The sequence below is a fragment of the Amblyomma americanum genome, chromosome 2, assembly GCF_052857255.1.
Source record: "Amblyomma americanum isolate KBUSLIRL-KWMA chromosome 2, ASM5285725v1, whole genome shotgun sequence".
Lineage (NCBI taxonomy): Eukaryota > Metazoa > Arthropoda > Arachnida > Ixodida > Ixodidae > Amblyomma > Amblyomma americanum.
This window is the reverse complement of record NC_135498.1, coordinates 166,591,861-166,606,493: the sequence shown is the minus strand read 5'-3', so window position 1 is coordinate 166,606,493 and position 14,633 is coordinate 166,591,861. Positions and strand designations below refer to the sequence as shown.

At 46.5% G+C, this 14,633-nt stretch overlaps 1 protein-coding gene across 3 annotated transcripts in view; it reads left to right on the top strand.

Moving 5' to 3' along the window:
- S6k (Ribosomal protein S6 kinase) overlaps positions 1–14,408 on the top strand; it is a 66,977-nt gene extending 52,569 nt beyond the window's left edge. For 2 of the 3 annotated variants that reach the window (XM_077655429.1, XM_077655428.1), the window contains one exon: positions 1,219–4,343. In XM_077655429.1, the coding sequence (XP_077511555.1) occupies positions 1,219–1,525 (307 nt within the window). In that variant the 3' untranslated portion in view covers positions 1,526–4,343. Of the gene's footprint in view, positions 1–1,218; positions 4,344–8,206 lie in introns of those variants that run through there. The other variant, XM_077655430.1, reaches the window with a different exon arrangement.
- Positions 14,409–14,633: the final 225 nt, after the last annotated feature.

Genomic DNA, 14,633 nt, shown 5'->3' with positions numbered 1-14,633 from the left:
TGAGAAAACCGGAAAAATCTGATCGTTAAAGCCAATTATCGTTGTATCTGGACCTGCAAAAAAAAAGCAAAAGGAACCCCCAAGCATGTAGCCACCACCACCCGTGCTCCAGTCAAGGGCGCACAGCGTCTTTGCGATCTGCCAAATTTGCAGAGCTTAAAGTTCACCCCCCCCCCCTTCCCTCTGGAACTCGGGATGTTATTCGAAAATTGGTTTTGAAGAAAGGAAATGGTGCAGTATCTGTCTCACATCTCGGTGGACACCTGAAGCGCGTCTAAGTGAAGGGATTAAGGAGGGAGTGAAAGAAGAAAGGAAGAAGAGGTACTGTAGTGGAGGTCTCCGTAATAATTTCGACCACCTGGGGATCTTTAACGTGCTCTGACATCACGCAGCAGACAGGCGCCTTTTGCATTTCACCTCCACCGAAACGCGGCCGCCGCGGTTGGAACTCCGGCTCAGTCATGGAGGAAGAAAACCTCTTTTCCTTCCTCCATGGGCTTGGTAGATGAGCGTGTTGAGCACTGAGCCACTGCGGCAAGTCGCAGTGTTTTCGGCGCACAGCATTTTGGCATGCTGCCAGGGTCTGCACTGCGGACAGTGCGAAACAGGAGAACTCGCAAGGAAAGCCAACTTTTAAAAAAAAAGTAAATTCTTAACCATCTCATGCAGAAACTAAATTTGTGTGAGGCAAAGTGCGGTGGTTGTAGGGCAGCAGCCAAGCAGCTCCTCCTTCCAGTGATTGTGACGGTGGTAGCGCTTAGTTCCCATGGTCATAGGCAATGCTCTCTGATGGATTTTGCCATGCCGGTCTGGTCGCGGAGTTTTTACATCGTTCGCTTCAAAGTATTTATTTTCAGACAAATCTTGGTGGTGAACACCATCCGGGTGTCCAGAACCCTATCGTTGTATTTGTTAGTTTTCCGATAATTGTATCGTTACATACAGTTTTTTACATAGGGGCAATAGGAGAATTGACAACTCTGAAGAATTTGATCATTAAAAGTGATATATCGTTATATCTGGTATCTTTATAAGTGGATTACCTACACTATATAGCTACAAGGCACTGAGAAGAAAAACTGGCTTCTGGTAACACACTCAGTAACCATTTTCTCCCTGTCTAGTGACCAGTAACTAGGCAATCATTTGGTGTTGGAAGTAGGCTGGAGATTATGTTTTAATGAGGGCTGTGGCTACTTCTTTCCCAATACTCCTCAGCCCGGTGTCCAAGCGGCCCCAGCCACAGTTCGGCTTCAGCCCGTCTCCCCTGGTGACATGCAGCGGAGGCAGTCGGACAAACGGTGGCCTGCCTCCCTCACCGCTGGACGAGCAGATGGACACGACCAGCGGGCCCCTGCCTCTTCCTGCGGCCCCCGCAGTCGTCGCAGCAGCTCCTCCGCGCTCGCCGGCCATCCCGACGAGGAGCAAGGTGGCCCCACCACCCCGACCCAAGGCACGTGACGACGAACATCCCCGCTCCCGGTCGCGCCGCCTGCTTGCGTATCTGGGTGCACCCTTCCGCTGAGCACCTGGCACACACCGCCTTCACTTTTCCACCTCCTTCCTCCCACACTTGCACCTGACTGTCTTCCTTCCAAGAGGTGGGAGCGGGTGGGCTTGTTGGAATCTATTGACGAAGCATGTTCATCATGTAGGGGCGGTGCTTGCCTTATTTGTCTATTCCAGCATCTTGTGGGGTTTCTTTTCTGCACTCCTAGTGTTTACTGTGGCTTTTAAACATTGCCAGCAGACTTGCCTCTAGTTCAGAGTGACAGGTCGTTTACGAAACTTATAGAGCTCTCAACTGCCAGCGTCCTGCTTCCTTGTTAGAGTTTGGCGAAGCCCATGCATGGCTGCCGACCTAGCTTGGCGGGAAGGGGCGAGTCCTGATTTCCAAGTGTGCCTTCTTTTCCGTCCGTTCGCACTCATGCCTTCACTTTCCCACGGCATGACGTGAAGACAACGCAGCATTAGCGAGCAGCTTGGGTTCCAGTTTGTATTTTAGATCGCTTTTAGATCTGGAAAACTAGCAGAGGTACTTAGTCACTCACCTGCTGCTGTTTTCCTTGAGAAGACAAATCGGGCATTAATTTCTGCTCAGTATTGTGGAAGACAAGCGAATGCTGCACACGGCTGCAATGTGCAGCTCTGTCATCATCATGTGTGCCACTTTTATATTTATGGTCTTGTCTCGAATCTTCTACTCCCATCAAGGCCAAATTCCTCATTTATATTGCACATTTCAACTTCAGCTTCCACATTTGCTCGGTTAGAGCTGAGCCCAAAGGTAGCTGCATGCCATCAGAACAGATATCAGTTGGTCAACCCTGCCCTTTAGTTTATTTCACCTGATCATCTAGGTTTTCAGTGTGAACTGAAAAGTGGTTTACAGGCTGACTACTTCATCGTTCTTTCGAGTTCTTTTTTGCCTCAGGTCTGTTTGGCAAGTACAAGGCTCTGTAACAAGTCATCCACACAGCTCTCCTAGCATGACTTGCTCCCGCAAACAGGCAGGTGTGCCTTGATGGCAGAATTGTGCTGAGGCACGCAAGTGCAGATTTGATTGTCGTTCCACAGCATGGTTGGTAGTGAGGCCTGTAAGCTGCAAAATCTGGCTGATAGTCCTTTCTTCCAAGTTTTCAGTCTAGATTTTGTGTTATCTGAATTATGTCACAAAAACCTTTAGGGCAGGCAGTGACAAACGTGGTATGCAGACTTGCCCTGCCTTGGCTCGTTGCTTCCACGTGCTTTCACTTTGTGTTTTTAGTGCTAGCTCATCAAACTGCAGATAGTCAGTGCCTCTCCAGTACGATTGTGGAGTGACTGGAGGAGTCGGCGGCAGTTCGCAGTCTTTTATATCAATCGTTGCCATCATCATCGAGATTTGGGGTGGGCTGTTCTCGGAGCTGGCTCTGTCGAGATGTCAAAGGGGCTTACATGGCCTTGACCGGACCACTTGCGGTCGCCTCAGTCTAGGTTGCAGCAGCTCATATTTAAGGTGCACACGTCATTTTCCTCAGGGCCTCAGTTTTATATATACTAGGCTTGTTTTCCATGAGTGGAGTTGTAAATAGCACCAGTGCACCTTTCTCTCATATAGGGCTCCAGTATATTTCTTAGGATGGGACCTGTGTGTGAAATAGTTGTCTTGCTTTGCCTGGCTTCGAGAGCAGGGTATGCTCCTGGACAGGCCTTCCCTCCAGTGACAATGCATGGGCACATTCGGAGGATGCTTCGCTTAGCTGGCGTAAATGCCTGCACGCACACCATTCTCTAGCATCGCCAAGACCACTCCCACTTTATTTTTTTTTTTAAGTGTTTCTTTCTCATTTCAACAGAATTCTATTCTTGGTTTGCGATTTGTGCTGCTGCTGGCACTTTTTCTCAGTTTTGCGCATGTCATTATTAGAGGTGGTCGTCTCTGCTCCTGGAGTACGCATTGGTGCAGACTTTCTGCTGCTTGTGGCAGTGGGTCAGTGTTGTTCTGTAGAGTCACATTTAGTTTGCATGCACAGACAGTCTGTTGCTCGATGCTGACTTTTGTCTCCTTCCTGCGTGATAGTCTTTCGTATGCTTCAGTCGTGTTGAATGCCTCCCCAGAATGAACAGGTGTTGCACCTGGCGGATTATGCAGATTCAGGGACAAGTGTTACATTCAGTAGAGCAGGTTTAAGTTTTGCTGCCATACTTGTTGTTGCCACCTGCATGACGGGTGCTTTCTTGTAAGCACAGATTGGAAACTGCAAGTTTTGCGGCTGTCACTGTCCTCAGTGGGCATCCCATGAATGGTAGTTTCAAAGTGGCGGAACTCACTGCTTCATTGTGTGAGGTAGATAGTGTGATATGGTCGGTGGCAAGGGTTCAGTCAGAAATGGCCTCACTTTGTCATCACCGCAGTCTCTTCGGTGCAATATTTGGGCATATCAGGCACGGAATGCTTGAATAGTGTCATGAAGAAGCAACCATTTTGGTGGCGCAGTTGGCAAGAACGCAAGGTCGCGCCTGCTTTTAGCAATGACTGGTGTATCTGTTAGTTTCACCGAACTGTATCTTGACATCATTCCAGTTCTTTTTGCGCAGCAGCGGCGTGTGCTGTGGCACTGAAGTCTCCTTTCTGCTGTCACCTTCTTTAAGGTTTTTGCAGTGGGCACCTTTGTCGTTATTTCGGGTGAATCACTGAAAAAAGCCTCCGTGAAGGGGTGCGATGCAAACTGATGACTTGCAGGTGCAGGCCAGTCGCTTTGAGCATCCCATTTGGTTAGTCAATGTTGAATTTCCAGGAAATGAAGACAGTTTGTGTATCATTGGCAGGCTGTAAATAAAAGAAGATTTTTGGCTTTTGATGAGGTTGTTGATTGCTGAGCAGTTCAACTGCGCCACGATCGGCGACTAGGCAAATCGGGTGGCAGCAAACATTTAGTGATTTTGAGTCAATGACTCCCCATTTACTTTTGCTTAGCCTCAAAGGTAAGTAATGTGTTGCGGCACCAGTCCCACCGTGATTTCGCTTCACCCTGCATGCGGTAATGAGCACGGTTCTCGTGCATGCCAGTCCAGCTTTCACAACTTTTGCCCAAAAAGTGAACCGTGCCATTCTGTGTAAATTTAAACGTGCTTGCAGCAAGGGAATTCCGCACAATTCTGTGTAGATCTTGTGCTAGGTGCCTTGAATGCTTTTATTCGCAAGAGCATATTGTCTCTTGCTCGACAATGAGTTTGCTTCTTATGGGAAGGTTCTGAGCAGTTGATTAATTTTTTTGCTTGATTCAGACAAGAGATGCTTGCTTTCATGTTTAACTCTGAGCGGATGTAATATAGTTGTCATTCTGTGTGCATGAGTGTTTTTTTTTTTTTTAGTGAATGCAATTTTCTTCATTGCTTTGTTAGCATACTTGCAAGGAGCACATTTTTGGTTCGGTGTCGGAACAGGTGAGGGAAGTGATGAATGCCTCAACAAAACTACCGCCATTATGCGGTTCTAACTTGCCCCCAACTCCTGAAGCCTGAATGAAGCAGCTGATTGTCATGTTCATGAAAGTGGAAGAGGCGCAGTTTGTTTAAGCAACCTGAATCTGCTCTTGGCAGTTTATCTTTTCCGTTGGTACACTTCAGCATTTCGGCCTTCGTGCTGTCGTATTGATGGGCCTCTGTACATGCTGAAGGGATGTCCAGCATGTTGTGATGAATGATGTCAACTGAAAGCAGAGGACAGCACAGGGAAAGTTGGGCTATCTTCTCCAAGATGCCAATCATGCCATCATCCAATACAGAAACGCTTAGCTGCAATTTTGTGATTGCAATTTCACTGAGGCTGTTCATAGTGCGGTTTCAGGTTTTCCATTCCTATCGTGCATGCCATTTCGAAGCTTAATTTTTGTGGAAAAAAAAAAAATGTGTCCTTTAAAATGGATAAATTCAGTATTCTGATGAGCGTCACAGAAAAACCCTTGCAGAAAATCGGAATACATTTTGTTCACTTGCAAACTATGGCTGCGGTTTTGGGTAGGAGGGGCTCGCTGACCTTTGTGAGTCAGTGCCAACTGTGTGCATCCTGGCACTCTATTATGGTTTGCGACAACATTGACAAAAAAATGATAGTGCAGCTCCTGCTTGTGTGTGTGAGTTTTTGTTGAGCAGCATTGGATTGTGCACATTGCTGCATTCGGACAGCAGTTTTGTGTGCTCAGGTGTGCAGTTAAAGGTACAGTCCAATAGGTCACAATTTCATCAAAGTCTCTTTGCCATCACAGTTGTTTTTTATGTACCTAGAGTTCTGGTGCTTCTACCAAGCCAAAAAAAAAGTTGGGAAGTTTTCAGAGTAAGTGCCCCGGAAAATTGAGACAGGTTCCTGAATTGCCAATAAGAAATGCCACTGTATACTCCGCATGCTTGACGGCTTGGAAGCTATCCATGTGGAAGCTATCTCGGGCTGCAGTACAAGTGCACTTCTATGCATGTTGCAGCAGCCTACTGGGGAAGGATGGATGTCAGATGCCAGTGAGATGGATTACTTGTCATACCAGCTGCCAAGTCTTGTTAAGGATGATTTGATTACCGAGGCACTTTGTCATCTCTGCTGCCATTCGTTTCTTGGCAACACTGCTATGTCTTCACATTTAGCACCTCATGCTGTGTGTAGACTGCAGGAATTTGACATGTCTGTAAAGGGGCTCATCTGCTAGTGCCGTGTTTTGTGGCCCATGTGGCAGCTTTGGTGGCTTCCTCCTTTTGAGACGCATGTGCATAGTTGCAAAGTGCAGCTGTGCTCTTTGTCTCCAATTCATTACTGTTCTCTTGTGTTATGGAGAGCATTTGTTTTGTCGTCATTCGCCTTGCTGAACGTTTTGGGCTGCCAGCATGAGTTAATCTAGTGAAGGTACTGTAAGACATAATCTAGTGAAGGTACGGTAAGACATTGTCATCTTCACTCTAACATCGTAGTTCATTGTAGATAAGCATACAGCCCGAAAATGTCCTTTGCTTGTTAGATTGGAAAAAAAGTTTAGTCCCCTGGTTTTGTTTGTTGCTGTTACCATTAAGAGCACGGCGTGTGCGACAACTGTGGTTAAAGAATCGAGAGTTGAGGTTTATAAATTGGGGCATGCCTTTTTCACGCAAGGTAAACCAGGTTGGTTAAGCTACAGAGAGCAGACTTTGTTTTTATTTTTTTCTTGCCATTCACTGATGTCAAATGCTTAATTCACCCCAAATACAGTGAAGTATGGTGTCGCAGAAGATTAGCATTGGCTTTGCTAGCAGATACCTGAAGGCACCCATGCTGCACAGCTTTTAAGAAGGCGGAAGACTGGCCAGGTTGATTTTTACAACCGGATAATTGTAGAGCATTATTGTTTGGTTGTGGCAAATTCATACTTCCCCACTCCTAAGGACACTCAGGAATAGATTGCTGCACTTTCAACAAGTGCACTTATTTCAGAGTCATCTTCGCTGCTTTTCGACCTTGTTGGGAACAAAATGCCAACCATTTCGACTCGGAGGCCTGGTGCCACATTTATGTTTGCAGCTATTTATGATATTTATATGATAGTTCACAAGGTAGTAACTTTTTTTGCTGCCCATTTAAACAGCAGAAAAATAAAGTGGAAGTTAATGTTTCCTGGGATTTTACTGTTCAAAAGTGCTGGAATTTTGTACATGGGCTGGGTTTTACTGTTTATGAAACTTGGACACCATGATGTTGAAAGAATCGCTTTTAATTGTTAGAAATTAGTGGGCATCATTAAAAGAGTACATATTTTTAAGTGAAGAAGAAGAAGAAGTTTATTCACGTCACATTACATGATGCAGGAAGCCTGCAGAAAAAGCTGCCAGAAGCCAGCTTGACAGGGCTGCAGGCCCCCTTTCATTGGCAGTTTGCGGAATATCGTAAAAAAAAGTTTATACACCTTGGTTTTTGCTATAGCTTAGTGAGTATGGCATTGTGTTGCTGGTCATGAGCTTGCTTGAGCATTGGTGTGTTCACACTTCGGCGTTCAGCATCAAGAGTGAAGTTTGCCAGCCCTGAAATACTGTGATGATCGCACCTAATCTGCCTACGTCACCGATTTGACTGCACGTTGTCCAAGATGTTGATGTGAACGTAACCTTTTCCTTGCATTCCATTTTAGCTGGTGCGAGCAGCCAGATTTTCTGCTTTGGAAGAAATCTGTTGCGGACCAGTTGCACGTAAGACCTGGAGATTAAGGAGTTTGCGGGGATACGCTGGCCGCGGTTGGCAAAGGACAGGGTTAATTGGAGAGACATGGGAGAGGCCTTTGTCCTGCAGTGGGCACAGTCAGGCTGATGATGATTACTACTTAAATGCCTTAGTATGAACATACCATCGCGGTCACAGTGGCCGTGGAGGCCAGGCACATACACCCGTGTGCCAAGATTTTGGTGCATTGCCAGTTAGTTGAAATTGACTTTCATATATCATGTACAGTGTGCCTTAAAGGCAGACTGTTAACTTGATCACACAAAAACCACCGAAGAGAAAGTGCTTGACAGCTTAGCTGAGTGCCTTCAGCTGTGCTCTCTGTCCGGCTTCTTTAGTGAATGCAGCTCTGCTTTGCTGTTGTGCCACGACAAATTAACCCCCTTGCCCCCTCCCAAAATCTTGCCCTGCACCGAGATGAATGTGCGGCAGTGGACAGTCTTGCACCGCTTGGACCTGGTGTCCCTCTTTCTCTTTCTTCCTTTGCAGCCGTAACAGCTACCGTGCCAGCCGGCTTCTCCTGGCTTCCAAGTCGTCCTCTAGTAGTGTCACGTGCCAAGGAGTCTTTTGGGGGACAGGGCCAGCCGTTCTGGTGGCCTCTCCTAAAAAAAAAGCGGCAGTGTCGGCGATCGGCCGTAATTGGCCGCCCTTCAGCGTGTGCATGTTCGCATCGATTGAGGCGGGTTGAGTGCGGCATCGAACTCTGCCCCGCGCCGTTGGTTGTGTGTGGGTGGAGGCATCCTGCTTTGCTCAACGAGAGGCGGTGTAAATGTGCGCGGAGGAGCCACTCGTTGTATTTTTGCACCTCTTTGCTCTTGTGGCGGCAATGCTGTATATTTTGGCTCGATCAAGTACTGACGTGATGCATATCCCGTGCACCACCTGATGGTGGGAGGGGGCTATGTTTGGGCCTGGGGGCCCACGGCACAGATGCTTGCGGCACAAGTTGCCCATTCCGGTGCTGCCCGCCCTAGTTGACTGTTGTTTTGACCGGTGCTGTCCTGGTTTGTGCTTTTTGTTTGTACTGTCTCGCTACAAGTTTTTCTGCATGTTTGTGTGTGTGGGCCAATTATTTCATGCATAGTCTGAGATCTGTACATAGCAGGCATTGCGTGTTTGTGTGTCTACACTAGTGTTTGTCTACAAGACGGCCATCTTTGCACGATGGTCAGTGGAAAGTCTGAACTTCTTAGCTGTGCTGGCCGTTTTAGCCATTGTTCATCAGCAGTGTGCACTTGGTTCCAAGTCTGTTGTGCGTGTAGTCCTGTAGCATGTTAAACTATTGGCCGCGTCTCCACTATGCTTCATCCCAACGTTGGTGTTGGTTGCTGTCAGGGGATGGTCCAGCATTTTCTCTGGACCATTCTGGGCCATTGTCAAACAAATGTGTGTGCCTGCTTCTCTTGTGCAAGGAACAGTGTTGACACCGCGTTCACTGCTGCCACTTTGCACAGCTTTCAACGTGCAGCGTGTTTGCAGTCGAGAAACGAAGATTACAATGGTGCTGTCAATCTTTGGAGATCATCTTGCAGTTGCACACTAGCTTTCTCGAAGTAAGGAAATTTGCAACATGCCTGAATTGTTATTTTTTTATGCGCCTCCTGCAATAATGTCTCCACTTCCTGGCTCTCCTGTGGTGTTAAGAACATTTTGAGTTTTGTGCATTGTGCTCTGTGGTCACATTATCTTGCCCGATCTCTGGTCAAGGCAGCCGGCCAAATTGCATAGCGGCTGCTGTTCACATTGCCCCTAGTGAGCCAAAAGCAGTCGCTTTGACCAACGTAGCCAGTGTGTGGGCAATATTGATGGAAAAAACAAACAACTTCATCAAATGAAGGTGCCTTACTCTGAACTGGCTGTCGGACGTAATCAGTGGCAAACTAAGGTTAGGTGGCCCAACAAGTGTAGCGTCTTGGCATTGGTACAGGCTAGCATAGCAGTCGTTGCTTGTGTATCCATGGACATCATTGTGCCACATTCAGTTCTTGACGACCTCTTCTGTTCTTCTCAGGTTTGGTGTCTCAAATTTCACGACATGAGTCACTGGAAAGAGCAGCGGAGTTTGTCTCTTTCGTTTCTTGCCCATTGGCTTGTTGCTGAAACTCCCTCCGTGTAACACACATTATGTGTAATCCATGTGTGGGCACCTTGGAAACAGAGCTATGTGTGTTCCATTCTCAAGACAATAATCTGTCTGAACAAGCCTGAAGAGTAGAGATGTTCTGTTTTGCACTTCACTGTGTGGTGCATCTGCCAACACGTAATTTTGGTATCGCATTTTGCACAGATGCGCTCAACGAGGCAAACAGATCAGGATGGTGTTTGTTGTGCAGCTTTTATTTGTTCCATCGTGTTTTTTTTTTTCGTCTCTGGGACGTTGCTTTGAATCGTGAAGACTTTTGATGAACAGCATCTCTTCTTTTCTCTTGCTTCTCTAATTTTTTGCTGTAACACTTTCCTTTGTTCAGTAGACTTTTTGTGGGCCAAGACTGCACTTGTGATGGTTATCGTGTTTTGTATGTGTACTTCGATGCGCAACAGTCGCGTTTTAGAAAGCTTGTAGGAATGGTCACCATGTGGCTCCTGGACCACCATCTGGAGAGTGCATGTCAGTCACTTTCCACTATTGGTGTAAAAATGGCACGGTTCTTCCCGCACGGTCACTTCTTCTGAACACAACCTTCCCCGCCCCCGCAAAAAAAAAAACACAGTGCCTTACATCGTCGTCAAGAACTTCCACCACTTACAACTTGCTAACAGAGAGGCAGCAACACCATTGGCAAACTTGCTGAAGGATTTGAACCTGCAAACTATGTTGTTGGTGGGGAGCAGTTTGTTCTTTCAATCAGCTTGTTTCAATCTTCCGAGAGCTTGGTGTGCCAGGTATGTATGTGCTCTGAAAGAGGCAGCTTTTCTGGTCTGAAGTTTTCATCAAGTTGCACTGCTGAAGATATTCCTTGGGCTGCCATCGTGCTGCTTGCTGGATGGCCATGTTCATAAGGTGGCTCATGAGTGCAGCTTCTTCTCGACACTTTATTGCACAAAAGCATTGGTGCAAGCCAGGCATTGTCGGGACGGTTTTGTAGTGCCATACACAGTCCTTGAGACTGTGGTCCTGTGGTGGCGTACTTGTCTGAGGGTTACTCACAGTTCATTGGGTGACATGAGCATCAAATCTCCGACTTCCTTCTGTGAAAATGCATTTGAGGGCTTGACTTGCTTAGTGGAGCATGCGAAGAAAATCTCTTTAATTCGTTCTTTATGGTGAATTCCTGCTCGAAGGTGGTGTTCAGCACTCCTGCGTAGTTCAAAAACACATAGTATCTTGAAAGAGATGCTAGGAAGCATCTGTTGTGAGCGCGTTATTTGACTGAGCTTCTAATAATCAGCATCTCTGTTGATGATTTTGCCATGTGCACTTCTGCAGTCTTACAGTGCTTGCTTTTTTAGTATTCTCTATAGATATGCAAGAAGTGCTACGTCAGTCCGAAGTACTCAGAGTGGTGCCAAGAAACATGGCCAAAATGTGCCACCTGCACAAGAATGGAGTGATGTATGCCTTAATGGAACTGCTCCGCAAAACAAATTTGAAGCTGCTGCCATTTTATGAGATTCTGTGGAGAAACTTGGTATCCATCTGTAGAAATCGCTGTAAAATGTCATGTTTGCAATTTTTTTGTTTATGTGAGGGTCGTATGCAAGTGTGCACTGGAAGTGTGCCTGGTCAGTGGCAGTATTCTGGACAACTAAAGGCTACCATGCACATAGTCTCTGCTGGAGGGGGTGCATTCTAGCAGCTGGGCTGCCATCTAGTGCCAAGAAATGCTGTGTGCTTTCCCTCAGTTTCACAATGGGAGCGCCTGGCCTTGCCGTTTGTTGCATGCCACTAGTCGTGCAGATAGGAAGGGTGTTTGTCTTATGAGAGCTAGGCTACGAATGTTTTTGAGCATGGTTTAGCGACCAGGGTACGAGAGACGGTGCATGATCATTTTTGGAACCCCCAGCGGAGACCGTTGAGTTCAATGCAAGCTTTTTCTTTATTATGGGTTTAAGCATGTATGCTTGTTGCTGGCACAGGTGCTGATTTGCGCACATATTTCAATGATAGTAGGAGTACAAACCCTGGGTGACCTGAACCAGTGGCGCTGTACCTCAGGATTGAGGAAACAGCTGCTGTGTTGCTTTAAGCAAGCGTAAATTGGCAGAGGTTGTTGCTTTAGCATGCTCAAGATTTCTACAATGCGGCTTTGGACACAGATGTGTGCAGCCTTGTTGGCAGCACCGTGAATCCGTGGTGTTCTGCCATTGGAATAGAGAGCAAGCACTCTCTTTTTGACCTTATTATGTTGACGCCCAAATACTCTGTTGCAGCTGGTAAAGCATTTGATTTTTTTGCTGATAATGGTCTGTGGAAAAGTAGTACTCTTGAAGCAGCAGACATTGTCATGCTACACTAGCACTGCCATCGAGGGCGCTTTCTGCTATAGATGGGTTGCACCGACATCAGAGCGGCTTGCACCAGCGTGCACTGTAGAAGGCCTTTGACTTGGTCATGGCGGCCGTGATATCACATGCAACACGAATGTAGCAGGGAGCTGCTGTAGTGTGGTGCAGGAATGCTGGCAGTGTCCTAGGCTGATGTAGCACTTGAACAGCTTGTACTGTTGTCTGCTGAAGCCCTTGAGCTTGCCATTTGCTTTTGGAATAACGAGACACTGTGGCACTGGGCTAGCACTGTTTTCCGGTTGTTCGAGTGATAACTACTGCCTTGGTTCTGCATAATTCCAGTCAGGGAAACATGAGCGTGCCTGTTTCTTAAACAGGGTAGTCTGTGGGCAGGAATCGAAGAGTAGAGAGGGGGAATGCCTATACGTGTGTGTGTACCATCCAGCTGAAAACTGCTGTGCAGTCACTGATAGAATCAAACGTTTTTTTTTAAATTGTGGAAAGAGAAAAAGCAAAGCAGCTGTGCATCATCGACTCTTGTAAAATGCGATAATGGTGATGTCTATTCGCACTGTGCCGGCAGGCTCACGCGCATGAGGTGCCAAGTGCCTCGTATACAGACATGTGCCACCCGTTAGCTGGCGGGGCTCATGCTGCATTCATATCATGCTGAACATGCGCATCTTCTCAAAAAGACGCCACACATCTCGAGCTTGGGCCGTGTCATGCGATTTTGGGCCAAGCAATGAGTTCTTGGTTGATATGACACTGTATATGTTTTTGTGGCTCTGTGCACCGCTGTCGTGACTGCTGCCTAGGGTGCTGTTGCTGCAAGTGAAAGGTTTGCAAGGCGAACAAATTTTATAACGTGGCATATGATCTCGCATGGTGCTCCAGCATTGCCGCCTAGCCTGGTGCACTGCAAGGCACGCCCTGCATATCTTTGCATTAGTCATATGCACATGATGGGTTAACCTAAGTAGCTAGCCCTGCTGCTGATTTGTGTGCTGTCAATCTCGTGGCTAACGGGACACATGCTTGGGTTTGCTTTCATATGCCAGAGTAGCAGGTGTTACCCAAAGTGGCCACACACTTGTACATTGCATTGTGTGCGAAGAAAATGCTCATGAATGTGCTTGCAGTGATATTGCCCATTTTTGACAGCAAGCGTGGAGGGATTAGAAATGAGAGTATCGTAGCGGGGGTGTACACCATGCCACTTTGCAGTCTTCAGCCGTCTCCTAACATCAAGAATTGTGCGTCCTCGTCACGCACGTACGTGTGTTGTAACGGGTAACAGGTTGTTGTCGCTGTTCTTGGCCAAGTTTGCTGCTTCTATAAACCCTTAAAAAGAGTGCTCCTTGTGGGTTGCCACCTTGCTCCCTGGGCGGTTTGTGCATGCGTGGTAAGCATGCAGGAAGCAGCAGCGTGCGCTTGATGCATGAGCTCGCAACAATCTAAAGAGCAAGTGTTTCTCCTTTGTGTAAGCTACAAAAAGCTCCATTGGTGCTGACATGTCCTTACGCCACAAATCCTTACTACAGAGTACAGGTTCAGTATACTGGCATGCTCAACACAAACCGTCAAAAAAAAAATTGTTTTGTGACATTGCAGGATTTCATTTGCTTTGGAGAGAATTGCTCATTTTGCTGCACCAGTGCTTTCTAGATTTTCTATGTTATGTAAACTGCCGAAACCTGTATGTGAAGTCCTGTGTGAACTTGGCCAGCTATATCGAGCACATGCCCATTGTACAGCAAGATGACACGATTGCCTGACTGTGGATTGCCTCGAGATCTCATCACCTGTTGTGGTGGCATAGACAGCACTGCACAAATCCAATGAGCGAACTGCCCCTAAATTTGAGTGCTTGCCTTGACTGGTTCAGTTCTTACTCTGCAGACAACTGCGAGTGTAAGGCTTCTCCTGGAAAAATGCATAGAGTGAAGATATCAGTGTGTTTGTGTGTGTGCAGTTCTTTGTTTGTTCTCCAGTTTTTAATATAATTTCAGTGCATGTTGTTTTGTTGTAGTATAGGTATTACTCAGTTTTTGTTTTCATTTTTACATTTATATAAAATTGGCTTCTAAAGCGCTTTTTCTTACAGCTCTTTTGTTTTTGCAGTTATTTCTATATGGTCTTCATTTTTGAGTTTTTTTTTCTTTTTCTTTTGTATTGTTACAGGAATGCTGATGTGCGCGTTTAGGTTGCAATATGTTATTGAAATAAAAGATGGATAACCCGAGATCTCCTGTCAACTTATTTGTTGGGGATCAGTGCACATTTCTGCATCGTGTTCTGTGTGTTTATAATAGTGAGTGTTCAAGAAGACTCTTTAACCAAAGCCACAGCACTGTGTGCTATCATACCTATCGTAGAGGTATTTTAATGCTGTTGCCTTTTGTCTAATGCAGCTGAAGTTTTAAAAAAAAACAGTGCCGGTCTATTGGACACCTGATAGTATTTCATG